Below are 27,283 nucleotides of genomic sequence, written 5' to 3'. Positions count from 1 at the left end.
GGCATGGTTTTGCCCACCTGTAACCCCAGCACTGGAGAGGTAGATAGAGGTAGGGGCATCAGGAGTTCAAGGTCATTCTGGGCTACATATCAAGTTCAAGTCTAGTCTGGACTACATCAGATCCTTTCTAACAATGTTTCAGGTTCTGATGTATTTTGGATTTCATATTTTTGGATTTAGAAAAGCTCACCCTGTCATAGTGTCTGGAATTTGTCTCTTAACTCTGTGAAGTCCCCTTTGGGTGTTTGAATAACAATGGCTTCTACTTGTCACATATTTGAATGCTTGGCCCCCAGTTGATTTGGGAACCTATTTGGGAAGGATTAGTAGGTGTGGCCATGTAGGAGGAGGTGTGTCACTGGAAGTGGAGTTTGAGATTTCCAAAGCCTACCACATTCCCACTTAGCATGTATATGCTCTCTTCCTTTACCCTGTGCTTGTGAATGAGATGTGAGCCCCCTACTGCTCCAATGCCATGCCTGCCTGCCTACTCACTGCCATGCTCCCCGCCATGATGGTTATAGACTCCAAGCCTCAGGAACTATAAGCCCCCAATAAACTTGTCCTTCTGTGAGTTGCCTTGGTCATGGTGTTTTGTAATAGCAATTGAAAAGCAACTAAGATATCACCCTTTATTGACTGATTTGCACTAACAGAACCACAGTCTTTACATAGTTCTGACTTGTTATGGGTAGCAGAAGGACCCTGGAGAGACATTACAAGGAGAAATGCCCCTCTTCCTAGAGACTTCTGAACCGTGCATGTCTTCTTATCCTTCTCTATAAGGTGGTTATGTTGACCCTACCAAGTCCCAGGGGTTGCTGTATTGACTTAGGTCTCAGAATGAAGTTTCAGTTGCTCCCTTTATCTGTGGGAATAGGAGATGTCACACAGCTGTCTGCCTGACCTGCTCTTCCTTGTAGATTCTGTCATTTCCTCTCCAGAGCCAACCACCTGCTGCTGACTAAATTATAACCATTCCAGTGGGGGGCTTAGTCATCATTTGATATAAAAAAAAAAAGCAGTCCAGAAGATCCTAGAAGTAACCTAGCCTAGATGGGAACCGAAGCATCTTCTGCTTTACCCCTACTGAATAAATCTATGTCTTGGTCTGGATTGTCACCAGTCATTTTGACCATGTGTTCCCATAGTACTCAGTGCAGAGTGACGTTCTGGGTACACGGGGAAACGGTTGTTAAATGAGAAAGATAAAGAAGGGAGATAAGAGTGAGAAATGACAAAAGAAGGCCAGACATATGACTCGGTCATCACAGTGCTTGCCTGGCACACATGAAGTGCTGGCACCCATCCCAGCACCACATAAACCAGACCTAGAGATGCATGCTTGTAACCCCTGCGCAAGGCAGGTGAAAGCAGGAAAATCAAGAGCTCAAGGTCATCCTTGGCTACATATCAAGTTGGGGGACAGCCTGGGCTATGTGAAACCCTGACTCAAAGAGAGGAGGGGCAGCTGAAAAGAGGTCCACATCCACCCCAAAATGCATGGAACCTACAAAGCAACCAAAGTAATGTGAAGTATCAGAGACAGAATAAAGCATGGTCGTGATGGGGTGGAATGGGATGTGAGAGCCAGGAACATGAGATAGATACGAAGAGTGAGTAAAGCTAAGAGAGCGCAGCCACAGCAGAATAACTGTGGCCAGCAATGTGTCACTGTATTCAGGACTCTTCTCTTTTGTAGGAAATCTCACTGCATACAGAGAAGGTAGCTGGTTGATTCATTCTTGTTGTCTCTGCCTGTCCTACAATTAGTCTCTCCCTGAATGCCCAGTTCCCATACTTGAACTTCTAGCCAACCCTTTCCTGCATGACTTTTGGGTGAAGCCAAGGGCCCACTGATACCTGCCTTTGAGCCATAGGCAAGGACCAGGCCACCAACTCTGGAAGAGACTACATGGAAGTTAGGACAAGAGGAGAAAAGAGGAAGAGGAAGAAATAAAGAGGGGAAGGGGAAGGGGAAGAGGAAGAGGAAGAGGAGAAAGAGGAGAGGGAAGAGAAAGAAAAAGAAAGATGGAGAGAAAAAGAGCAGAAGTTGGGGGTATAAATGTGGGAAGAAGAGAGGAATGTGGGAGGGGGAGAGAAAGATGGGAGGATGGGGAGAGGAAGAAGGGGAGAGAAGAAGAGGGAAAGAAAAGGAAGAAGAGGAGAGAAGAGAAATGGAAAGGAAAGGGAGAGGAAAAGGAGGAAGGGGTAGGGGAGAAGGGGAAAGCCTGGAGAGGGGTGGGCTCGTCCAGCCGCAGAGAGAGCTGGTCCGTAGGTCTCTGGCTCTGGAGTCTGAAGTAGGATGATGGCTTGTTCTTCTGCAGGTCTGTCAGGTTAGAGGAGTCTGCCATGCACCACGATCCATCTGCAGTTTCCATGTGGACTCTTCTTTCTCTCTCCAGAGCCCTGCTGTCGAAGAAACAGAGGCTGCCTTTCCTTGGTGTTGGAAAGTCCAGCTCCTGCTCTCAGTACCCCACTCCTGGATTGGACTGGCTTCTTTAATCCTCACCCATAGTTAAAAGGTGCTGCTCATAAAAATGCCTTACTTTTTGTCGTTGATTGATATTGACTGATTGACTGATTGAGACAGGGTCTAATGCAGCCTGAGCTGACCTCCAACTCACCACGTAGCTTGAAATCCTGATCCTTCTGCCTCTGCCTTCTCAGTGCTGGGATGAATGTCGTATGAACCACACCCCATTTGTGTGATGCTAGGGGTCAAACCAGCCAGAGTTTCATGTACTTAGGCAAGCAGTCTACCAATGGAGCCACACCCTCAGTGCCTTCATCCTAATTTCTTTGCTGAAACCCAAGCCCTCACCACCTTAGAATACAATTGCATTTAGAGACAAGACTTTACTGAGGCAATCGAGTTCATGTGGGTGAATTAGATTCCAATATGGACTATGACAAGAAATTAGAGTTGAAATGGGAAGGGACAACTATCTTCCTACCTACTAGGAGGCTGAAGCAGGAGGATCTCAAGAGTTCAAGGTTACCTCCATTGACTTAGTGAGACCCTGTCTTTAAAAAAAAATAGTAAATGAGGATTGAGAAAATAGAAATGTGGTAGAGCTCTCTTTTGCAATGCCCCAGTGAGGGGCTGGGACCTAGGGAGTTCTCAGTCAAAGAACCCTCTGCTAGGGCCCGGCATGGATGAGCATTGGAGCTCTTGAGGAGCTCCAGTATCAGAACGAGCAAGGCCCTGCATGCCCAACCTGGAGCTACAGAAAACAAACAAAAAGATGTTAGAGGAGGAAGAGGGGCAGGGAATGATGACACAGATGCACCCAGAGATGCTCCTGTGAGGACACAGAAAGGAAACGGGTATCTCCAGGTAAAGCTAAAAGTCCCCAGGAGAAGCCAGCCCCCTGGACACTCCTCTTGTGGTCTCTAACCTCCAGAATTAAGGAATAAAATATCTGTGGTTCGAAGGCACTAATCCTGTGGGCTTCTTCATGGCGACTCCAGCATTTACAAAGCATTTACACTAGAATTTCCTCCCAACAGGCAACACCTTGTTGGAGTCTGAAAGGTCTGCGCCGTGGGACAGTGCTAGGCTTGAAGCTCCATAGGGTCCTTGCCACGGTTTCTGCAGGGCTTGGCTGCTCCATGGGACCTCCGCGCGGGGCTTGAAGAATGTACAACCCCAGACTCACTTCCAGATAAGACGCTTCCCCTCCATTCCGTTCAAGCTGGGACAGAGCTGAGCGCAAGGATAGGGCTACAATCGCTGTTCCCAAGGAGTGAGCGCCTTCTGGTGGTTGTGGCCAGGAAGGCCGAGAGGACTGGGGTTGTGTCCCTTCTGCCAGCAGAGCATACTTACCAGAGCCAAGGCTAGTGCACCTTCAGCTTCCGACTTCAGCCGGTTTGGCTCCTCCCCAAACTGGTTTCTTGAGAGTTGGGGCTTCTTCGTTCTTGCAAGTTTGATTTTCCTCCCACCAATTAAGTATCTTCATTCTAAGGCAATGAACTTTGTGGTGAATGCTGTGTTCAACCCCACCCAGACTTCAGTGCTAGACACCCCGACTCCCTACCATCATCACCATTCCCAAACCAGCCCTGGGCTGCTGCCAGAACACCAGGCTGTCTCCACCTGCTGTGAACGGCCCACTCATCCGAAGGAAATCAAACCTAGCCTGGTATGGATTCTCTCCTGGTCTCTAGGTTATCACCTTCCAAGCCCTAGAAACTGCTCTATTTCTCTCTTGGTCACGGCCCTCCTGAGGTTCCCCATTAAGTACAGAACAAAGTCCTAGCCCTTTGTGACCCCCTCGTGGCGGTACTTTCTCTCTTACAACTCTGTAATCTCTCTCTCTCCTCTCTCTCTCTCTCTCTCTCTCTCTCTCTCTCTCTCTCTCTCCATATATATACCTATACACACACACATACATATTTGTGTATACACACATATCTCTTTTGTGTGGGTACAAGTTTATTTTACATATTTCTTCCTTCTCTTTAACATTTTTGGAACTCTCAGGCTTTTGGTGTTCTATTCAGTGGAAATAGTCTGGAGACTTCATATACACCTTCCCTCATCCCAACAGATGAAGCCAGATTTTTTTTTTTTATAGCTGGTCTTAAGTCTCTATCCCTTTCCAAATGAAGAAGCCTTCTTTGGCTTCTGTGTGAATTGAGAGAGTAGGATCCAAATTTTCATTTCCTGTCTGAGAACCATCCTTCTATTAAAAGTGACTGAAAATAGTTTTGAAAGCATTGCCAGAGACCAGGAGGAAGCTGTAAGGAAGCCATGCTCTGCATAAACATAGGGCTGGCTTTTATTTGCTGAGTTGAAGGAGACCTTGAAAACACAATGAATTTCGTAAGATTACATTTCTCCTTATTGTATGTGTGTCTCTGTGTGGGGGGCTTGGGTAAACATGAGGGTGGAGGCCACAGGACAACTTGCAGGAGTTGATTATTTCTTCTACCATGTAAGCCCTGGGGAATCAAACTCAGGCCCTCGGGGTTGGAGAAAGCACTTTTACTTTACTTTTACTTTACTTTTCCAGCCCCATCTTGAATGAATTTGACTTGAAGGAAGTGTGTATCATGACTACATTCAACAAATGAGAAATGCCTATTTCACTTAAGCAAGTGTAGAAATTTTTTTTTAACAAAAATTTGCTGCAAGGAAAATAAATTGGTATTACATATAGCATACTTTACGACCCTATTTAATTTAAGCTAAAAAGAGTATCAGTTGGTCCTGTGGTACAGGCCTATTATACCAGCTACTTTGAAGGTGAGAAAAATCCAAGACCAGTGTATTGAAGCTTTGTCTTAAAATAAAAGTATAAAGAGGGCTGGGAGCATGGCTCAGTAGTACAGCTCCTGCCTAGAATCCCCTAGTGAGGGGCTGAGGATGTAGCTCAATGGTAGAGCCCTGCCCAGAGTCCTCCAGTGAGGGGCTGGGGCATGGCTCAGTGGAAGGCTCCCTGCTTAGATTCTCCCAGTGAGGCGCTTGGGCATGATTCAGTGATGGAACAATTGTCTAGCACATTCAAAGATCTACATTCACCCTTCAGTACTGAAGAAGAGTGTGAGGAATTTATTAGAAAGCATTAATATTTCTAATAGGTTGAAAAATCCTAAAGGAAATTGGAAATGTTTCAGTCAAGTGGTAACATAATTCGTAATCACATCTGTGAGATGCAGTTACCTTTATGCTTAGAGGGAAATGTATAACCCTAAATGCAAATAAAGAATGGCTGGAACTTAGCAAGGAGTCATCTCAACAGAGACTGAACTGGAAGTGAACGGGATGAAGAAAACGAGCGTCACGGGTCAATGAAAGGCCAGTGAGAGGCTCCATGATTTAAGGCCTGCAATCAAGACTGACCCATGTGGCAGAAGAAAAAAACCAACTCCTGAAAGCTCTCTCCTGATCTCCACATGTATACTACAGACGGCACATGCATTGACACACACACACACACATACACACACACACACACGTACATGCACATGCATGCACACACACTCGCACACACACGTACATGCACATGCATTGGCACACACACATACACACACATACACACACACATACACACACACATACACACACATGTGTGCACACACATACACACATACACACACATACACACACATACACACACATATACACACATATACACACACACACACACACACACATACACACACACATACACACACACACACACACACACACATGCATTGCACACACACATGCATTGGCACACACACACACACACACACACACACACACACACACACACACACACACACACACACATGCACACACACACATACACACACATACACACACACATACACACACACACACACATACACACACATACACACATATACACACATACACATACACACACATATACACACACACATACACATACATGCACATGCGTGCACACACACTCAAAAGAATAAATGTAGCTTTACAAATTTGTCAATAGGGTGGGCTTTAGGGAGGGTTTGGTGTTGAACCTGAACTCTAATACTCACCCCAGCACAACGAGGAAGAAGAAGAACAAAGCAGATGCCATGGCCCCATACACAATGCCCTGGATGAGTCCTCTCAGGAACACACTGGAAACAGAACTCTTATCTGAGAGGAAAGGGAGGAGCACACGGTCATCCTGAGGCTTCAAACTATCACTCTCTTCCTTCTGCGCTGTGCTTGTTCTCATCCTGGCCCTCAGGTGCTAGCCTTCCACCCCAGTCATACTGGACCTCTCTCCATTCACCTGGTATCAAGAAGATTCCGGAGGCATGGACTCCATATTGGTTCTTCCCCTCACAGCGAAGACTCTTAATGATTTCTGGCTCCCACATGAGGTGAATGGTGCTGTTGGTCCAGGATTCTAGCGTGGTGGAGGTCATGTGCAGGATGGCATCTATGCTATTCACACTCACAGGGGTCCCTCCCACCCACCACTGCACTGAAGGTGTGGGGACCCCATGGAAGGAACAGCTACAGGTAAGTGTTCTCTTCAGCAGACAGGAGTAGTACAGCAGCCTGGCAGGTGCTGTGGGGAAGAAGGGAGAGGTCGGTCAGAGAAGAATCCACATGTTCCTTCGCTTCTTCCAAAGCCCAAATTTATTTATAATTATGTGCGTATGTGTGTCTGTGTATGTGCATGTGAGTACAGTGCCCACTGAGGCCAGAAGAGGGCACTAGATCCCCTAGAACTAGGCTGCCCAACATGGGTGCTAGGGAGAACTGAACGCCGTTCTTCTGCGAGAGAGGTAGTTTGAATGAGAATGTGCTCCAGAGGGTCCCGTAGTTGAACACTCGGTGCCCAGTTGGTGGTGCTATTTGAGGAGGTTTAGAAGGTGTGGTCTTGTTGGAAGTATGTCACTGGAGGTGGGCTTTGAGGGTTAAAAGTCTTAGGTCATTTCCTGTGTGTGCTCTGCTTCCTGTTTATGGTATAGGATGTGAGCTCTCAGCATCATGCTCCGGCTTCTAGGTCTGCCATGATGACCCTATCCCTTTGGAACCACAATGAACATTCTTTCTTTCATAGGTTCCCCAGATCAAGGTGTTTTATTACAGCAACAGAAAAGTAACAAATGCATGTAGTGAGCACCCTCAGCTGTTTAAGCCATCTCTAAAACCCCCAACCTTATTCGATTACCATAAAGATTTGGAGACTTTGAGACCCAGAGAGGTTCTCCTTCATTTTTGGTGTTTGAAATCTGCACCAAACACAGACTGCACTGTGATCTCTCAGCCCCTCAGGCTCAAAATGTGACCACTCTCCTTCTGGACCCAAGTCTTTCTCTGGGGCTCAACATTTCCCCCGGACTCTAGGCCCACATGGTACCCCCAGCACTCACAGACCAGTTGTAGCTTGACCACTTTACTGCTGGACAGGTTATCTAGGGATAGCTGTAAGTGGCATCTGAGAGTGGTGTCCTGGTCGTCAGGTTTGGGGTCAACGGCCAGTGCTGAAGAAGGGTTGATGGGGACAGTTGTGCTAGAAGACATGATGGGTCCTTTCCAGGAGAGAAAAAGAGCTTTGGACTCTTGGCAGGTGCGGTGGATGGTACAGGTCAAAGTCACAGGCTCTCCAGCCACACTACTTCCTGGGATGTGAAGCTCTTGCTTTTGGGTCAGGTCTGGAGGAGAGAGAGGAAATGTTATGCTTAGATCAGTGTTTTACGGGTATGTCACTGCGTGGTACTTCTTATTGGAACCCCCAAACTCCTTCCAGCAGTCCCACAGAACCTGGGATTGCCATGGTCACACGATTTTCCACCAATTTCTGCTTTCTAACAGGAAGCCCACTGCACCTCACCCCAGGCGCATGAAAAAGATGAAGGAGTTTGATCCTGAAGTCTAGATTTTTAGAAAGATTTACATTACATTATTTGGGGCTAGCAATATGGCTGGTCAGATAATGGTAGTTGTCACCAGCTCCAACAACCGGAGTTCATACCCAGGACTCATATTGTGAAAGAAAGAACAGACGCCGATAAGTTGTGACTTACACACACACACACACACACACACACACACATACACAGTGGCATTGGTTTGTTTTCTATTGCTGTGATAAAGACATGACCAAAGCTACTAGGAAAGGAAAGGGTTTATTTCATCTTACATGTACGTCCACATGACACTCCATCATTGAGGGAAATCATGACAGGAACTCAAGGCAGGGATTGGGAGAAAGGAGCTGAAGAAGAGGAACTCTGCTCATTGGCTTTCTCAGTCTGCATTTTTATACAACCTAGGACCACTCGTCTTGGGGTGATACTACCCTCAGTGGGCTGGGCCATCTTGTTATTAATCAAGAGGACGCCTTACAGACTTGCATACAGATGTTAGTCCTTGCCTTCTGCCTTGCTCAAGGTGGGCTCTTGCTGTGAATTCCAGGCTAGTTGACTCTCAGCTTCCCAGGCTTCTGTTGCCTCTGCTTTCCATCCTACCACAGGAACACTGAGATTACAGATGTGTGTTACCACGCCTTGTTCTGTGTGGGCAAACCTGGAACTCACTCTGTAGCCCAGGCTAACCTTAAACTCCTGGAATTTCTACCACCACTGCTCTGGAGTGCTGAGATTACAAGCATAAGCCACTACTGCTTCTGTCTCTGAAATTTCTACTTAGGGGGAGACCAACTGTACTTAAAGCATTATATCATTTTACAATAGCTAAGGTTTTGTAATTTTTACATTAGTTTGTTAATTTATGTGTAGCCAGGCACACATGCATGTGGGAGTCAGAAGACATCTTGCAGGGGTCTGTTATTGCTTTCCATCACGTAGGTCCCAGGGATAGAACTCAGGTCTTTGAGCCTGTTGGCAAGTGCCTTTATCCACTGGCCTGTATTACCAGTCCCCGGCTGGGTTTTTTAAACATTTACTTCATTCATACTTGTGTGTGTGACCGACCAAAGGTTTTATAAAGCCCAGTACCTGGTGAAGTAACCCGATCACCAGCATTCCCTCTAGATTTCCTACTTCCTAAACCACTAAGAGAGTGAGCCCGAACATCATGTGACATGTGAGTCCAACCTCCACCCTCACGACAGTACCTTTCTGAGCCCCTAGACCTACATAGAGCGAGTAGGTCATGTTTTTCCTTCCGAGCATGTTGTGGGTCAGCAGGATGCAGTATTCCACCTCCTCTGTGGGGAGATCAGCCATGGGGCCACTGGGCTGGCTGGTACCAACATGGAAGCTGATATTTTCATTAAGCCTATAGCTCACAATCATGGGCTTTCTGAGAGGCGCCTTGGAAAATTCAATCACACAAGGGATTATACTGCATAGACCATCTTCCATTGCTGTCTTCTTGATATCAACCAAAACTGGAGAAAGGAACCCTGTAGGGAGAGATCTAAAATGGAAACCTGTCCCACCTCAGGCTTTCAGAGCCTTGCCTGTCAATCAAAGGGTCACATCACAGTCATTCAGGACAGGTTTTACATTTGCCCAGCTCTGGGAAGTCACTTCTTGGTAAGAAGGTCTTTATTAATATGCATCATTAAGCCACACTCGATAGTCTAAGAGTCATGTGATTTATGACAGAGTCCTTGGCATACGTAGTATTGTTCACTTACGTCCTCTCTAAAGCAAGTCCCCCAAAGCAAGTCACACTTGCCCGAAATTCCCTCTGGACAGACAGTTGATATGCGTTATACTTTTGTTAACTCAGCACAAGCCTAGATACATCTGGGAAGAGGGAATCTCAATTGAGGGATTGCCTCCATCAAATCTACCTCTGTGCAGGTCTCTCTCTCTCTCTCTCTCTCTCTCTCTCTCTCTCTCTCTCTCTCTGTGTGTGTGTGTGTGTGTGTGTGTCTTTGCACGCATGCACATGGGGTCTTCTCTTGATTTCTGATTCACATGGGAGGTAAGCTAGCACACTGTGGACATGGTGCCATCCCTAAGTAGGTAGGTCTGGTTTGTCTAGGAAACTGAGCAAGCCATGGAGAACAAACTGATAACAAATAGACCTCCATGGTCTCTGCCTCCAGGTTTCTCCCTCAGCTTCTCTTGACAATAGACTATAACCGTAAGCTTAAATAAACCGTCTTCCCCACTTTTTCTTGTTAGTGTTTTACCATAGCAACAGAAACTATACACAACCGCTGTGGCCTCACAGCCCCTGAGAGCCTCTTCAGCTGCAAACCCAGTCCTCTCTGATACCCTGGCCAACTCGGAATTAAAATGTTACCTTTTCATTGCCTCTCTCCATTCATGCATTCATTCACCTGTGTATGTGCGTGCACACAAGAAAGGACAGAGGATAGAGATGAAGACGAGAGCTGTGACTGCTGTCTTCTTGATATGATGTGGCTCCTGCAGTCATGAGCTCATCGCAGGGGTAGTCACCTGCACAAGATCAAGCCAGCGAAACATGGCACCACAAGGGTGGGGAAGCTACTGACAGCTGCGGCAGCAGTCACTTTGCTTTGGGAGGTGGCTACTGGTAGGCTGCCCATGTTGCACTGGATAACCCCCACCCTATGACCTCTGCACAGCAGAAACTAGACTCAGTGGCATAAAAGAAATATGCAGGTAAACTTGCAGTTGGGAGGCGGTATTAGGAATGTCCTGGGGGTGCTCTGGAGCAGGGTCATGGGTAGATATGATCAAGCTACATTACATGCATGTAGGAAATATACACATAGAATGAATAAAAATGGTTTTTTAAAAGAGTTTAATGGAACAGGGTCTGAGGATGTGGCTCGGTTGGGAAGGTGATGCAGTTGACTCCAAACCACCCTTCTCCCGTAAGTAATACCAATAAACCCATTGGGTCCCCAAGCTGGACTAATGAATTACTTCTCTCGTGTGTTTGCCCTCTGTATCTGCAAGGGAATAGAAATAGTCTCCTGGGGGAAGTTACCCAACCACAGAGCCACGTGGTCCTCTGTAATAACAACGTGGACTGTAACTCAGCTGTAGCTTATAGCATTTTTTCCTTCCCCTTCCCTTTCCACCGCCCCAGGCGAGCGAGGGTCTCACGATGTGTGTTGCTTACCCAAATGCAGCAGAAGTAGGGATCTGAGCCCCCACAGCATCTCAGAGACAAGGATGGCTCCTGCTGCTGACTCTGACCACAGACAGAACGCCCTGGAGGGTATGGTTTGGGATGGGTGAGAACAAAGGCAGCCATAGAAGTGGATGAAGAAATAACATTGCTACTTAATGGAACCCTTTGCCTCCTCAATCACACGTAAGATCTCTTCATCTTGTGAGCTGGGTTCCTCTTGGCAATAGATGCCGGGAACTTTGAGGACAGATGACTTCCCCATAACTCCCTGAGAGCCTAACATATCTGCTCTCTTTTCTCTACCCTTCCTGTCTGTTTTCTTCCTCCTTCAAGATCTGGGGCATTGGATTCTCTGTAACCCACAGGGTGGTTTCAAAGTTTGTGATAAGGTTTAAGACTGTTGGGGGACCAGGCATGGTTGTTGTGAAGTTGCTTTGGGTCTACATCCAAGATTGTCCCCTAATCTACACATGCATGTATATACACAGTCACCCTCCAGACACATAGCCACATTAAAAATAAAGAAAATAAGGTGGAAAAAGTAAATACTTTCGTGTGTGTGTGTGTGTGTGTGTGTGTGTGTGTGTGTGTGTGTGTGTATGAGTGATCCCTGAAGCTGTAGTTTAAGGTGGTGGTGAGCCCTCTGGAATGGGTACTGGAAATCCATCTCAGATCCTCTGCAAGAGCAGTACTTAACTCTTAACCACTGAGCCATTTCTCTAGCCCTCATTTTTTACTTTTCCACACAGGGTCTCATGTAGTTCAAACCAAAGGGTGGAAAATTTTCTGTGTTCCAGCAATTCAGGGGTAAATGGCTTCAGGCCCGTTCTACCCAGCTCTCCTTTTCCTCACCTGTAAACTCAGAACTGTCCTGGCTCTCTTTTGTTTGTCCAGCCTCAATCCGTGGCCGAGGCTGACCTACAATCCCCGCTGTAGTCCTGTCTGGCTTTGACCTCCTGATACTCCTGTTCTTCTTTAGACACCAGTGGAGACCAGAAAAGATCACTGGATCCTCTGGAGCTGAAGTTACTGGCAGTCGTGAGTCATCTGACTTGGGAACGAAACTCCAGTCCTCAGTAAGAGCTGTAAGCACTCTTAACTGGTATGCCGTCTCTCCGATTCCAACAGCAACTTTTGGCCCTCCCTCTAAATGATCAATTTCTTCTCCAATTCTACCTCTTGGTCTTGGTTTCCTAGGGCTCCGGGCTCCTGGGCATTCTTTCCCTTGGGTCAGGGAAGCTTAGCAGAAAGCGTCCAGTGAGGGGCTGACTTACAATTATAGACACGGCCTGGGGAAGTTAGGTTCTAGGGGGCAAACTGGGCTGATTCAAGGACACAATGCCCACCCGATGAACCCACGGGAGGAATGACGTTGCGTAGACTGGGAGGGACTAAGGTTGAGGAACCTTAACTGACCAGCTCAGACACACTCACTTCTTGAGAAGCCCCGCCCACACAGGGTACCAACGAGCAGGCGCATGCCTGTTCAGAACAAATCAGAGTCTAAAGGCGCCAAGTGGGAGTCTATGGAGGGCGGAGCCGCGGAGAAGCAGCAGATTTCCCTCCTCAGAGCTGGTCCCTTAGCAATCAATCAACTCTATAAAACAGAGCCTCCACCAGTTAAAAGATTTCTTTTTCTTGAGCAGGTAGTTCTAGGCTCTGCAAGAGTTTGGGCTAGCCATTTCTTATATATTTGGTTGTGAGCCTAGCCTTTAACGGCTGAGCCATCTCTCCAGCCCTAGCCATTTCTTAAAGGACATTTGTACCTCAATACTTCCGCACAAGAAGGTGATAGATGAGTGGAAGGTATTGATCCAGGAACAAATGCCTGGCCAGATTTGACTCCCACAGTCGATCAGAAGACATTGAGTGTACCCGCTCGTTTCCTACCCTGTAAATAAGTCATCTATAATCAACAGAACAAGAGGAAACCACTCTCCTCCCATGCCCAAGCCCTCCCTGCTCCCTTTCTAACCTGGCCCCATCACTTTCTCTTTGTTCCTTTTGAGATAGGATTTTACTCAGGTTGACCTGCTACTGGAACTTACCAGAACGGCCTTAAGCCTTAAGTGCTGGGGTTGCAGCCATAAGCCATCACGGGTGGCTATTCCACCTTTCCTTCCGTCTCCGTCTCTCCTCTGCCAAACCTACCAACACTCACCCCTCCCACCTCATGTTCTGGTCCCTCTCTGAGGGACTTCTATGGAGGAAGCAGGTCCAAGCCAGTTTAGAAGACTCTGTCTTCATCAATGGCCCATATAGCTGCTTCCTTTGACTTCGAATGGTTATGTTAGAGCAAAGGAAGAAAAACACAAGCTCAGAGAGTTCCTGAAATGTACAAGATTTACAAGGCTCTTCCCCGTGTGTGTGTGCTCTTCCCCGTGTGTGTGTGTGTGTGTGTGTGTGTGTGTGTGTGTGTGTGCGTGCGTGTGCGCGTGCGCGTGCACGTGCACGCGCGTGTGTGTATATATGTATCTGAACATATTTAAATATGTATATAGGTGTGTATATTCTACAGAGGAGACTTACTACTGCCCCAATTGCCTGCTAGTAGTCCAGGGAGCTCCAGGGCCACACCAGTCATGAGTCATCACTCATCCTAGAGTGGACTTTGTGAGGCTACAACTGCCCTTGAGTCATCCAGGTTCCTCTTAGTGGGTCCTCACCTACACCCTACGCTCCGGTAGCTCAGAAACCTCACTGGTACACCAAGCTAGATTTGGGTGTTTCTTTGGTTTTCTACCGGTGCTCTCCTTGGGGTGAATAGATAGATGTTTCATGTTTAGGTTTCCTTAGGAAAAGTCACTCAACACCGATGTACACACAGTTTCACTCCGATAAAGCTACACCAGGACTTGAGAGATAGCTAAGCAGATAAAGGCACTTGCTGTGAAGCCTGATGACAGGAGCCCCAGGGTCCACATGGTGGAAGGAGAGGGCCACTCCCACAAGTTGTCCAGTGACCAATGTGCATACACAGGCACGATAAATGAGGTGTAATAAAAAATAAAGCCACTTTTCCAAATTACCAAGCACAGGAGGAAATAGCTCTCCCAGAGTGGACATAAAAGCTAAACATGGGGCTTGGAGAGATGACTCAGGAGTTAACAGCGCACACAGCTCTGGCAGACGACTCAAGTTCAGTTCCCAGAACCTGCGTGTGAGCATAGACTCACAACTGCCTGTAACTGCAGGACTAGTGGACCCATAGCCCTATTAAAGCTCTCTCTCTCTCTCTCTCTCTCTCTCTCTCTCTTAAAAAATTTAAACTCACAACAGTACTTAGAACGCCACAAATTCTGGCCCCCTCTAAAATACACTTACACCCTCTAACTTTGCACCTGCTTTGTGGTCTTGACCATGTGACATCTCTCCAATCTGAGCCCACAACCACCTGCTCCGTCTGGGTCGCTCACATGTTAGGTCTCAGTACCACCGTTCCTTTCTCTTAAGGTGCCTTCTCTGACTCTCATTCAGACTCAACACCTCTCCTGTTCTATTTCATAGTATTCTGCCCACTCTCTTCCTACCACTCACCCACATTTCATGAAATTAATTTGTGTGTCTACTTTATGACTGTACGGTGTATGTGCACTACTGGACATCAGGGGAGCATCGCCTGTGCGATGTTGTCTTGTTGATACGGAAGGGACCAGACATGAGAGTGGCACTGTGCCTAGGCAAGGGGATCCTGGGTTGTATTAGAGAGTGAGCTAAGCACAAGCCTGTGACGGAACCAGCAAGCAGTGTTCCTCCATAGTTTCACTGTAAGTTCCTGCCTTGACGCAGTGATGGACTGTCACTTGGATGTTGAGCCTAATAGAGCCTTCCTCCTCCAAGCTGCTTCCAGCCAGTGTTCTATCACAGCAACAGACAAACTACAACATAACTTTCCATAGTACCACTCACTGCGCACACGGCGCCCATGTTCCCGTCAGCGAATCTAACATTTATTTGGACAGGTTGGACACATCGGAATCTTTTTCTTTGGTTTCCTTTGGAATGAATACAAATTTCTTTGTGTGTTGGCATTTAGTCTAGGCTCTGCCCCACAGTTACCTGGCAACAGCCAGGTGTGCCCGACTCACTGTAAAAGAGGCTGCTTGCCCCCTCCTCTCCTCTTGCCCACCTCTTCTCCTCTTGCTCCTGCTCCTTACTTTCTCTCTCCCCATTCCCACCCCCCCTCCATGTGCTCATGGCCAGCCTCTACTCCTCTACTCCTCTCTCTCTCTCTCTCTCTCTCTCTCTCCCTTTCTCTCCCTCAACTCCCCTCCCCATGTCCTGAATAAACTCTATTCTATTCTATACCATCCTGTGGCTGGTCCCTCAGGGGGAAGGGATACCTCAACAAGGGCCCACAGAGGCACCCCCTTCCCCTACACCTTACCGAACCTCCACCAGACATATCTCTGGTTTCTCTTTCTTTTTATAAAACACAACACTTTACATCTCCCCAGGAGAGCCATAAAAGCGCCAAGAGACATTACAGTTTTCACCTAAGTAGGCTCTCTGCCTCTGTCTTACCTCTGCCCCTTCCAAAGATACCACACACACCATATCTCTCACGCAGAGAACAATCTCTCTCTATAGTACATCTGCCTATCCCACTGGTTTGCTTCAAACATTGCAACAGTTCATGAGGAATCCATTCATTTATTCAAGTACTTCACGGACAGTTCTGCGTGCATTTTATATTTTAGGCGCCATTCCCAGTACTGATGGAACAAGGAGGTTCCTGTGACTGACAGGCACATTCCTGCTTCCGAGGAATCGAAATTCTGAGGGTCAGAATGTGGTCCCATGACATAACCTTCCAATGTTTTAACTTTGAATTCAAATTCATCATGGCATATTTTTTTCCACCTGTGTCTCTGGATACCACTTTTCACAGCCTAGTCTCCACTCGAGTATACTTTGTGTGAGCCTACAGAAATTTAAGGCAGAGAGATGGGGTGGGAAATCTTGTGCAAAGGGGCCACCTGCTAAGCACTAACGTCAGAATTGGAATAAAAAAATAATTGTGTGTGTGTGTGTGTGTGTGTGTGTTTTCTGTGTGTATGTGTGTGTATCCTCTGTCTTAGTCTTTGTGTCTTCGGATCAGATTGTGGAACTGGTCATGAAGAAAGGGATGAAATCCCTTGTTTCACAATACCATGTAATTCACACATGCAGCATATACTCATAAACTCCCCTCTAACTCTGCCCCACAGTGAGACCCGTATCCTTTGGCTCACCCAAGTAACAAATCAACTAGGTGACTGTCAAAAGTCCTGAGACCAAGGCCAAGAGTAGTCTCCATGCCTTGGCGTGTACGGGATGAATCGAGGCTGAGAGGGCTTACTGAGCTCAGATTCTCAAGACTTCAAGTTTATTATGGACCTGGGGCTTCTGGGGTCTCCATGGGATTTTGTAATTCCCAGGGTAATGGGAACTTTGTATAGGATGCAGTCTCCATGGTCTTCCTCAGCTTTAGGTTATCTTCCTTTTCCTAAAAGGTGAGAAAGGAGCAGGGCAGAGAGAGATGATGTAACTGATTTCCAGGGGAAGGAGCCACACCTGAAGTTAAACATGGATCAAATGTTGGCTTAACTTTCCTCACAATACCTTGGCTGGAGCCCACTCACCCTCTCTTTCCCCTCTGACTGCTCCCTGGTGCAACTAGGGACTCCCAGAACGTCCCTCAGATTCCTGAGACATTGTATATGATATCCTTGGGCAAGTTTTTCACTGTGCTCTGGATCACCTCACCCTCTGGCTTGGTTCTCTGTCTCTGAGGGCACCTTTCCCTACCAGCTTGGTGACTTGGTCTCTGAGGGCAAAGGCTGAGTCTGATCCATTCCTGGGACCTCACGCAGCACAGCCTGCAGATTAGGAGACGCTGCAGGAAATACCGGTGGGATAAGAGAGATGCCAGGCATTCTGAGATACTGGGTCTCTTTGACATAAAGAGTACTTTCTGTATGGTCACTGTATCAGTCTATGTGAGTGACTTGGTGCTTATTGTGTTTTTTTAAAATGTGCTTAATTTAGAATGGGTGATTTTTAATGTGTTTTAGAAAAGAGAGAGAGAGAGACAGACAGACAGACAGACAGACACACACACACACACAGAGAGAGAGAGAGAGAGAGAGAGAGAGAGAGAGAGAGAGAGAGAGAGAGAGAGGAGAGATATGCCTATGCATTGGTCCCCTTTCTTATTGCTGACCAAATAAATACCTGGAGCATAGGGAGGGGAGGTTTATTCTGGTTCACAGCCCACTGAGGTGGGGTGGTAATGGAAAGAAGTGTATGAGGCAGCTAGTCACACTGAGTCTCCAGTCAGGAAGCAGAGAACAGACAGAAACCCAGAAACCGGGACCAGGATATAGAAGCTTAAGTCACACCACCACACACCCTCATTTCCTTCAGCCAGACTCCACCTCCTAAAGGTTCCATAGTCTCCCACAACAGCACAACCAGCTGAGAAACAAGTGTTCGAATTACACAAGTCGTGTGTGTGTGTGTGTGTGTGTGTGTGTGTGTGTGTGTGTGTTTCATGTTCAAAGCACAACATATGGTTTATCCGCAAAGAGACACTAGCTCTGTGCACAGGGCGTTGGGAAGGATCTGGTGAGGTGGTTGGAATGAGAAATTTCCTTCATGGACTCCTGTATCCAATCACTTATTCCCCCAGTTAGTGGCATTGTTTAGGGAGGCCACAGAGCCTGCGTAAGGTGGAGCCCAGCCTTCCTAGAGGAAGCATGTCACTGGGGATGGGCTTTGAGTGTTTATAGTCTCGCCTGGCCCACTTACTCTCTACACCTGGCTTCTTACTTAATTTGAACATGTGAGCTCCCTTCTCTTGCCTGCTACCACCAGCACGATGGACTCCTACACCCTCTGGAACCACAAGCCCAACAAACTCTTCCTTGGTTTTGATGTCTTATCAGAACAACAGAAGGTAACTAATAACAGGAGGGTGCCTATGGCCTTGCAGACTCAGAGATGCCAAATAAGAAAGAGGTAAGCACTATTCCATCCAAGACATCCTGGGGTTGTAGGGTTCAGGGCGAAGGAAGGAGCAACCTGGCATTTGGTTTGGTTGAGAAATTAGACACAGGCTCTCGTGTGTTGAACATTTGTCTCCAGCTGGAGGTACTGCTTTGGGAAGTTGTAGAACACTTGGGGATGGATGAATGTCTGTAACAGATGGATCAGTGAGGGTGGACCTTTGGGAGTTAGAGGCTGGGCTTGCTTCCTGCCTGAGCTCTCTGCTTCTGGAGGGGGGCAGTTAACGTGTTTTTATTTATGTGTGTTTGTGTGACTATGTGAGCATATGTGCACATGCCTACAGAGGCCAGAGAGGGCATGGGATCCTCTAGAACTAAGTTACAGTCAGTTGTGAGCTGTCTGATGTGTAACCTTGGAACAGAACTCAGGTCCTCTGGAAAGAACAGGAAGAGCTCTTAACCACCAAGCCGTGTCTCCAACCAGAAAGGTTTGTTTTGGCTCATAGCTCAAGGTATAGTCCTTTATAGTGGGGAACTCAAGGCAGCAGGAACTTGAAGCAGCTCATCACATCCCCACCACAGTCAGAAAACACAGAAATGAACTTATGCAGGCCAGCTAGTGTTCAGCTCTGTTTCTCTACTTATACGGTTCAGGATCCCAGACAGGGGATGATGCCACCCACGGTGGACAGGCCTTCCTACCTCAATCAGTGAAATCAAGACAGGCTCCACAGGTATGTCCAGAGATCTGTCTCCTGAGTATTTCTACATTCTGTCCAGCTGACAGCTAACACTGATCACCACAGACTGTATCCCTTGAATCATGAGCCAAAATAAATCCTTTAAGTTGTTCCTGTCAGGTATTTGGTCACAGAGCTGAGACTTAAGGACTAACTAGTCTCCAAGCACTTGGCACTGACTTGGGCCTGAATCTGTAGGTGGCTGCTGGCTGCTGAACACCAGAGGCCAAACCTGCGGTTTCCACTCTGATGCTACTAACTGCTGGAATTAATGTGTGTGGGTGGAATTAATTCACTTCCCTGTGGGGATTCAGTGTGTGTGTGTGTGTGTGTGTGTGTGTATACATATGGTATGTATGTATGTATGTATGTATGTATGTATGTATGTATGTATGTATATAGAGTGTGTCTGTGACTGGTGTATGTGTGTGTATTATATGTATGTGTGTTGTGTGCATATGTATGTGTGTATCTATATGTATGGAGTATGTATATGTGTGTGTATATGTATGCATGTATGTATGTATGTGTCTGCATATGTGTGTTGTATGCATATGGTCAGTATGTAGGTATATATGGATGTGTATGTGTGGTGTATGTGGCATGCATGTATATTGTGCATACACACACTTATATGGTAGTTATGATGTGTCTGTATGTCTATGTGTGTATATGTATGATATGTTTATAGAGTGTATGTGTGTGGTATGTGTAGTGAGTCTATGTTTATGTGTATATGCTGCATGTGTGTATGTGTGGTGTATAGAGACTGTGCTTTGATAATTCTAATTACCCTTTAAACTATGTATCTTAATTTATCCCATGAGGCTCTTGGAGCCTCAACTTCAGTATCTGTAAAATAACCTGCAAGCTCATCATGCCTTATACAGGCTCAGGCTGGGCAGCATCTCTCCAAAGCAGCATGCAAGTCTTCTCCCACTAACACTGTTCCGCTTGACCGGATTCCTTTTTGGGGGGAAGGGGCACTCACCAAGAGCTGATCCTCAGAGGGTGGCTCACTTCTGGATTTCCTAGGCTTTTGGGGCTTCACATGGGATCCCTGGTCTGTTCCAGCCGTAGAGTCCTGCTGTGCCCTCATCTGCGCACACTTCTTTGCCTGCTTCATCCTGAGAAGTTTCATTCTGAGGAAATGTGTTTCTGCTCAGTTCCTCTCTGCCTCCCCATGTGGGCTCTGGTTTTGATCAGCATCCAAGTCTGGAGTCTCGACAGTACCGCCAGCTTGTTTTATCGAGGAAAAGCCACCCAACTTCTCTGCAAGTTCATCTCTTAACTACGGAGCCATGTCTGCACTTGCTTGTCATTTGATTGACTGATTGATTGATTGATTATTGAGACATGTATCCTTCCAAGCCAGTCTTGAACTCACTACATTAAGAATGCCCTTACACTTCTCGTCTTCCTGTCTCTACCTCCTGATGCTGGGAATATGGGCACACAATGTCACACTCAGGTTATACAGTGCTGGGATCGAACCCGTGGCTCCGTGTATGCCAGGCAAGCACTCTACCACCTGAGCAATATTCTCAGCCTGCATTTGCCTTTGAACGCACCTCCTCTTCATGCTGTACCACTGCGCGCCTCTCCTCCTCTCCTCCTGATAGACAGCCAGCCAGTTCCAATTACCACCCTTCTTGCTGCCAGATAGGATTAGAGGGGTTGCTTATGATGGCGTTAGTAACTTTATGAGACAGGGTGCTTGCTCTGCAGCTCACCTGCTGATATAGCAAGAAACCCTTGCTGGATCTAGATGCCAGCACTGTGCTCTTGCACTTCCTCGGCCTCTGGAGCCCTGACATAAGTAAACCTTTGTGCTTCATAAATGAGCTCATCTCAGCTGTTTTGTTGCAGTAACATGAAACGAGCTAAGGCATACTCACATGAAGGGGAGGAGGCAGAGAAAAAGTAGTGTGACTGCCAAGGCCGCGTAGACAACGCCTCGTAACAGAGCTTCAAGAAAAATCTGGGGAGCCAAAGGGCTCCTTCCTGAAAATAGAAGGCATTTTGGTAAGGCTTTCTTTATATAAGTAAAAACATATCTCTAAATTATATTTATTTGTATGTGGTGGTGGAGAGGCATCACATGCACCACAGTGTGCATGTGGAGGTCAGAGGTACAGTAGTCTGTTCTCTCCTCCCACCGTGTGGTACCTGGGGATTGAACTTAGGCTGTCAGCCTTGGCAGCAAGCACCTTTCCCTGTTGAGCCATCTTGCACTCCCCCAGGAAGCCGTTAAGACCTCAGAATAGGATTCCAAGCTGTGCCCCCTCTCCCTGCCTCAGTGCCAGTCCTTCCCTGTTCACTGCCCTCTCCCAGTCTCCAGGTCCCCACACTCACTCGACATCAATAGGATGCTCAAACCATCGATTCCATGTTGGTTCTTTCCCTCACAGAGAAGAACTGTGCCTATTTCTGGGTCCTTGGCCAGGCTGAGGGTGCTGTTGTCCCAGGGACCAAGTGTGGTAGAGGTCACCTGGAGGTGACCATGTCCACTGTTCACATCCACAGGAGTACCATCCACCCACCACTGCACAGAGGGTGTGGGGATCCCATGGAAGGAACAGCTGCACTGCAATGTCTTCTCCACAGAGCAGAAGGAGTTAAGCAGTCTGGCAGGTTCTGTGGAGAGGGAGGGTTGGGGTCAGGGGTCAGGGGTCAGGAATGAGACCTGACTTTCCTTTTTCATCTTCCTTCAGGACTCAACCTTCTTTTTTATGTTGCCCACACTGGGGGTGAAACTCAAAGCCTCCTACATGCTGAATAATGCTCTACCACTGAGCCACACTCCCAGCCCCTCACTGGGAGATTCTAGGCAGAGGCTCTACCACTGAGTCACACTCCCAGCCCCTCACTGGGAGATTCTAGGCAGAGGCTCTTCCACTGAGCCACACTCCCAGCCCCTCACTGAGGGATTCTAGGCAGAGGCTCTGCCACTGAGCCACGGCCCCAGTCCCTCACTAGGAGAATCTAGGAAGGGGCTCTCCTGCTGAACTATGCTCTCAGCACCTCCCTGGGGGATTCTAGGCACAGAGATGATGTCTAATCCAGAATTACTCTGCCCCATACACTCTTCTCTCCTCTTTCTTCACAGTCCCATCTGCAGCTACCCCAGACAGCTCTAGAAGTGCTGTTTGTCCGACTCACCGAGGTGTGGATGTGGCAGGTCCATATGCAACAGCAAGAATTCCCAGGCACACAGTGCTATTCCCTGTGGGGAATGAGGTGATGACAACTGGGAGAAGATGAGGAAGTGGGTGAGCAGAAACATCCTTGCCAAGCAGGTACTTGAGACCCTCTTGGTCATCCCAAGCATTGGATGACCCGGAGAAGCAAGTACATGGGACAAGATGCTCAGGTGTATCTAGGGATAGGGAACATCCACTAAGACCCTCTGTGCAGCCCCGATACTGCATGTTGGGGTGTTTCAAGCTCTCAAAAGCTAGTAGGGATGCATGGAAAGGTGGTTCACCACGCAGAGATGGGGTCAAGACGTGTGTTTCTTTGGACTTCTTCCACTGGGGCTATTTAAGAAATGGCCAGGTTGGGAATGACTGTGGGCCAGGTGACCATGGAAGAGGCCTCTGTTGTTGAGAAAGAATAGTGTACTTGAGTTGAAATGTGGGGGGTAGGGGACAGGATTCAGAGGGGCGGGTAGAATTTAGACTTTTTGGTGTTCCTTGCACTGTCCAGAAATGAGTCTGAATACATCAATCAGAAGTTCATAGCTCACACCTGTAATCATATCACTTGGAAGACAGAAACGGGAAGATCGCTATAACTGGCTGTAGAGACCAGGCTAGTGTCTGGCTCCTGAGTACCAGGATTACAGGAAAACCTACAAAGAGTGATTGCTCCTACCCTCATGGCACGAGGACGCTATCCAGGTTTCCAGGTTACAAACATTCCTTACGTTCACACTGAACATGAGTCTCATTTTTGTTCTGTCGACTTTTCTCTTTCTTTTTTTTTTCCAACTTAAAAAACCTCCCTGGAGGGGGCTGGAGAGATGGCTCAGTGGTTGAGAGCACTGACTGCTCTTCCGGAGGTCCTGAGTTCAATTCCCAGCAACCACATGGTGGCTCACAACCATCTGTCATGGGATCTGATGCCCTCTTCTGGTGCGTTTATATATAATAAATAAATCTTTTTTTAAAAAAGACTTGAAGACAGAGTAAAGGAATTGAACCATTTAAAAAAAAAAAAAACCTCTCTGGATATTGGAATAAACCCAATTTGCATCCTGGCCCAAGCTTTGCTGGCAAATCACCACATCACCCTGGTCAAATATCACCTCATCTCCACTTTTGTTTTCAGATTCACATCACGTGGGTGGGATTTGTTGCTGGAGAAGTAGGGATCGATCTAGCTTTATAATTCTGACTTCTTCCTGCTCTTCTCTGCCAGACTTGAAGGAGTACAGCTGGGATGGCTCCTCATGGATCCCTTCCTGGCTTTCCTTTGCTCATCACTTCTCCTCATTTTACTTCATTGTTCTCAGGGCTCCACGAAATTGTTTTCCCTTGGCACACTTCTATCTGCCTCTCTCCTTAACCCTCTTGCTAGCCAAGTGCTCTCCAACTGTTAGATTTTTTTTTCTCTTTGTTTGGTTTTACATGGAGTCTGATGTAGCCCAGGCTGGTCTTTCTATATAGCCGAGGATGATCTTGAAATCCTCATTCTCCTGCCTCCACCTTCCAAGAGCTAAGATAATTAGCGTGTAATTAGAATTAATTTACCAAGAGACTGGTGGGAGCCTAATTAATGCATTAACCTGGCAGTTGTGACAGATATGGATTATTGGATTACTGATTTACACATCTAGCTCACATGGGCACTAAATTGATCATTAACTCACAGGCTTCTGGCTTGTTCTGTTAGTAGAATGGTGATCCACTAGCTTCTTTTCAGGTTAACTTGGTGACACACTGAAGGTGACTGAGGGGTGACAGGATGAAGAAGACTGTGACAGAGACAGGACAAATAAGTGACAGAGGGATGACAGGTTGGCCGGGTAACTGAGGGGAGCAAGATAAACAGCTGGCCAAGTACTGAAGACTGACAGGCTGGCTAGCATAGAAAGAGGCACTCGGCGAACCGACCGGTGTGCAGTCACTCTCTGCCGATCCAGAATTGGCTTTGGATGAACCAAGAAGCTCGCGGTACCTCGGTGCTGAGGTTACTGAGCGGCCTAACCGCTCTGTGGCTGCCTCGTGAGAGGTCCAAGGATGCCACTAGCTGAGGACTGTTTGACTAAGGGAGAAACTCCATGTCCCAAGAAACTCATCAGGGACAAACAATGTCCATGCACAAGAATTCCTAGACCCTCCCACAGGCCCAGGCAGCCCATCTGTCTGCCAGACTCTAGCCACAAGAGGACCCATAACAGGCTCTGCACCGAGGGCGGGGTGGGGGGCACATGCGCGTGTGTGTCTGTCTATCTGTCTGCCTGACAGTGACCTGGTGAAGTATAAGCATCTTTACTCAGCAGCCAACGAATAACTGCGCTCCCACGGTACAGCCAATCAGCAAGGTTAACGATGCACAGCCACCACAGTCTGGAGCTGAACGAGCATGTCCCGCCCCTCTTTGTTGTGGCTCTGAGCCAATCAGAAGCTACTATGAGATGCTGGACCTTTGGCACGAGTTTCCTCAGCAAGGCCTTTCTTGACCACTCTCATCAAATCACACCTTCGCCTCCAATCCTGCTTACTCCTTTCCCTGTTGGTAAGCCCTGCTTGATTTTCTTCTACTTTACTCATGACATATACTTTCCGACCCATTTCACATTTTCAAAAGTGCTTTTTAGCTAATACATTATCTTAAATTTGTATTTATTGACTGCCTCACTAAGACTACACACCTTGTAGTTCTTGTCACATTTTGTTGTTTTTGCAACCGTCTCTCTGGGTTGAAATACTAACTGTGCTTCATACTCTTCAAAGAATCTAGCTTTAATCATGAGCAAGGTGAAGGAGCAGGACATCAGGGATTCACGGGCTGTGTCTAGTCTATGCTTAGCTTTCTAAGATGCTGTCAAATGCACGAACACTTTACAACCTGCTCCTTATCGACCACACATGATAAGACTCATTTTATAAATTTAGCCATTCTGGTGTGGTGTGTGTGTGTGTGTGTGTGTGTGTGTGTGTGTGTGTGTGTGTGTGAGAGAGAGAGAGAGAGAGAGAGAGATTGTGGTTCACTGAGATTTTAATTTGCATTTGTCTGAGAATCAATATAATTCTGTTTTTCAAGTTAATTATTTACTTTACATCTCAATTGCAGTTTCTCCTCCCTCCTCTGCTCCCAGTCTTCCCCCTCCCCCTCCCCCTTCCCCTCAATCCCCCCCCCCCTTTCTCTTTAGAAAAAGAGCAGCCTTGTGTGGCTATTAACCAGCCTTGGCACATCATCTTGAAGCAAGACAAGGATCATCTTCTCCTATTGCGACCAGACGAGGCAGCCCAGTAGTGGGAAAGGGTTTCAAACACAGACAACCAAGTCGGAGAAGTCCCCTGCTCCTGCTGTTAGGAGTCCCACGTGAAGACCAAGCTATACAGCTGTTACACATGCACAGAGGGCCCAGGTCTATCCCATGCATGCTCTTGGGTTGTCAGTTCAGTCTCTGTGAGCCCCTATGGGCCCAGGTTAGTTGATTCTGCATGTTTTCTTGTGGTATCCTTGACCCCTCTGGCTCCTACAATCCTCCCTCCCTCCTCTTCTGCAGGATTCCTCGAGCTCCGCCTAATGTTTGACCATGGGTCTTTGCATCCCTTTCCGTTCCATTGCTGGGTGAAGCCTCTCTGATGGCAGTTGTGCTGTGTTCTTGTCTGCAAGTATAGCAGAATATCACTAACAGTGTCAGGGGTGGGCTTCCTCCCATGGGATGAGTCTCAAGCTGGACCAGTCATTGGTTGTCCTGTCCCTCGGTGAACCTCGGTGTCCTTTACCCCTTCACATCCTACAGACAGAGCAAAGTGTAAGTCAAAATTTTTATGGCTGGGTTAGTGTCCCAGTCCTTCCATTGGAACTCTTGCTTGGTTACAGATGGCCAGTTCAGGCTCTATGTTCCCCATTGCTAAGAGTTTTATCTAGGGTCACTCTCATACATTTCTAAGAGTTTCCATTGTCCAAGGTTTCTAGCTCATTTTTAGAAACGCACCCCCTCCAATTCCAGCTGTCTCTTCAAGCATTCTCTTCCTCCATCCCCATCCCACCTGATCCCCCTGTTCCCACCCATCCCCTCCCCCACAAAGTACCCTTTCATCCATGATGTCTATTCTATTTCCCCTTCTCAGTGAGAGTCACACATGTTCCCGTACACCACCTTTGTTACTCAACTTCTTTAGGTCTGTGGGTTGTAGCTCATATCCACTTAAGTGAGTACCTACTATGTTTGTCTTTCTGGGTCTGGGTTACCTTACTCGGGATGATCTATCTATCTATCTATCTATCTATCTATCTATCTATCTATCTATCTATCTATCTATTTCCTCTTCCTTCCTTCCTTTCCTCATTTTACATCCAGATCACTGTCCCTCTTTCCGATTCCCTCCTCCCACAGCACCTACCCCCATCCCTATACCCCTTCTCCTCTGAGAGAGTGGAACCGGAAACCCCCACTCCCCAGGTATCCCCCAACCCTGACGTATCAAATCTCTGCAGGACTTCTTCTCCCACTGAGGCCAGACAAGATAGCTGAATTAGGGGGATGGATTCCACAGACAGGCAAGAGATTTAGGGATAGCCCAAACTCCAGTTGTTTGTGACCCACATAAAGACCCAGATGCACATCTGCTACATATGTGCTGGGGGGCCTAAGTCCAGCCCTTGTATGCTCTTTGGTTGGTAGTTCAGCCTCTGAGAGGCCTCAAGGGTCCAGGTTAGTTGACTGTTGGTCTTCTTGTAGAGTTCCTATCCTCCTCAGGGCCCTAAATCTATCACCCGAGTTTTCCATAAGAATCCCCAAGCTCCATCCAATATTTGGCTGTGGGTCTCTGCATCAGTCTGAATCAGCTGCT

At 47.3% G+C, this 27,283-nt stretch overlaps 2 protein-coding genes across 2 annotated transcripts; both read right to left on the bottom strand.

Annotated features, from left to right (window-relative positions):
• Positions 1–2,362: 2,362 nt before the first annotated feature.
• Positions 2,363–12,912, bottom strand: LOC116894365 (sialic acid-binding Ig-like lectin 10). Its single transcript, XM_032896069.1, has 9 exons — positions 12,374–12,912; positions 11,510–11,601; positions 9,555–9,845; positions 7,849–8,130; positions 6,756–7,037; positions 6,514–6,616; positions 3,830–3,963; positions 2,958–3,027; positions 2,363–2,412 (listed from the first exon to the last, which is right to left on the bottom strand). Exons 2-7 carry the CDS (start codon positions 11,547–11,549, stop codon positions 3,852–3,854), a joined length of 1,110 nt encoding a protein of 369 aa, XP_032751960.1. The 5' UTR covers positions 11,550–11,601; positions 12,374–12,912; the 3' UTR covers positions 2,363–2,412; positions 2,958–3,027; positions 3,830–3,851.
• A 3,980-nt stretch (positions 12,913–16,892) lies between these two features.
• Positions 16,893–22,536, bottom strand: LOC116893338 (SIGLEC family-like protein 1). Its single transcript, XM_032895151.1, has 5 exons — positions 22,413–22,536; positions 21,606–21,887; positions 21,149–21,254; positions 20,242–20,392; positions 16,893–17,009 (listed from the first exon to the last, which is right to left on the bottom strand). Exons 1-5 carry the CDS (start codon positions 22,534–22,536, stop codon positions 16,893–16,895), a joined length of 780 nt encoding a protein of 259 aa, XP_032751042.1.
• Between the last annotated feature and the right edge of the window lie 4,747 nt (positions 22,537–27,283).

This window comes from Rattus rattus, chromosome 2 (genome assembly GCF_011064425.1).
Source record: "Rattus rattus isolate New Zealand chromosome 2, Rrattus_CSIRO_v1, whole genome shotgun sequence".
In the NCBI taxonomy this organism is placed as follows: Eukaryota; Metazoa; Chordata; class Mammalia; order Rodentia; family Muridae; genus Rattus; species Rattus rattus.
The sequence above is the reverse complement of the archived record's forward strand: the minus strand, read 5'-3'. Positions and strand labels throughout refer to the sequence as shown.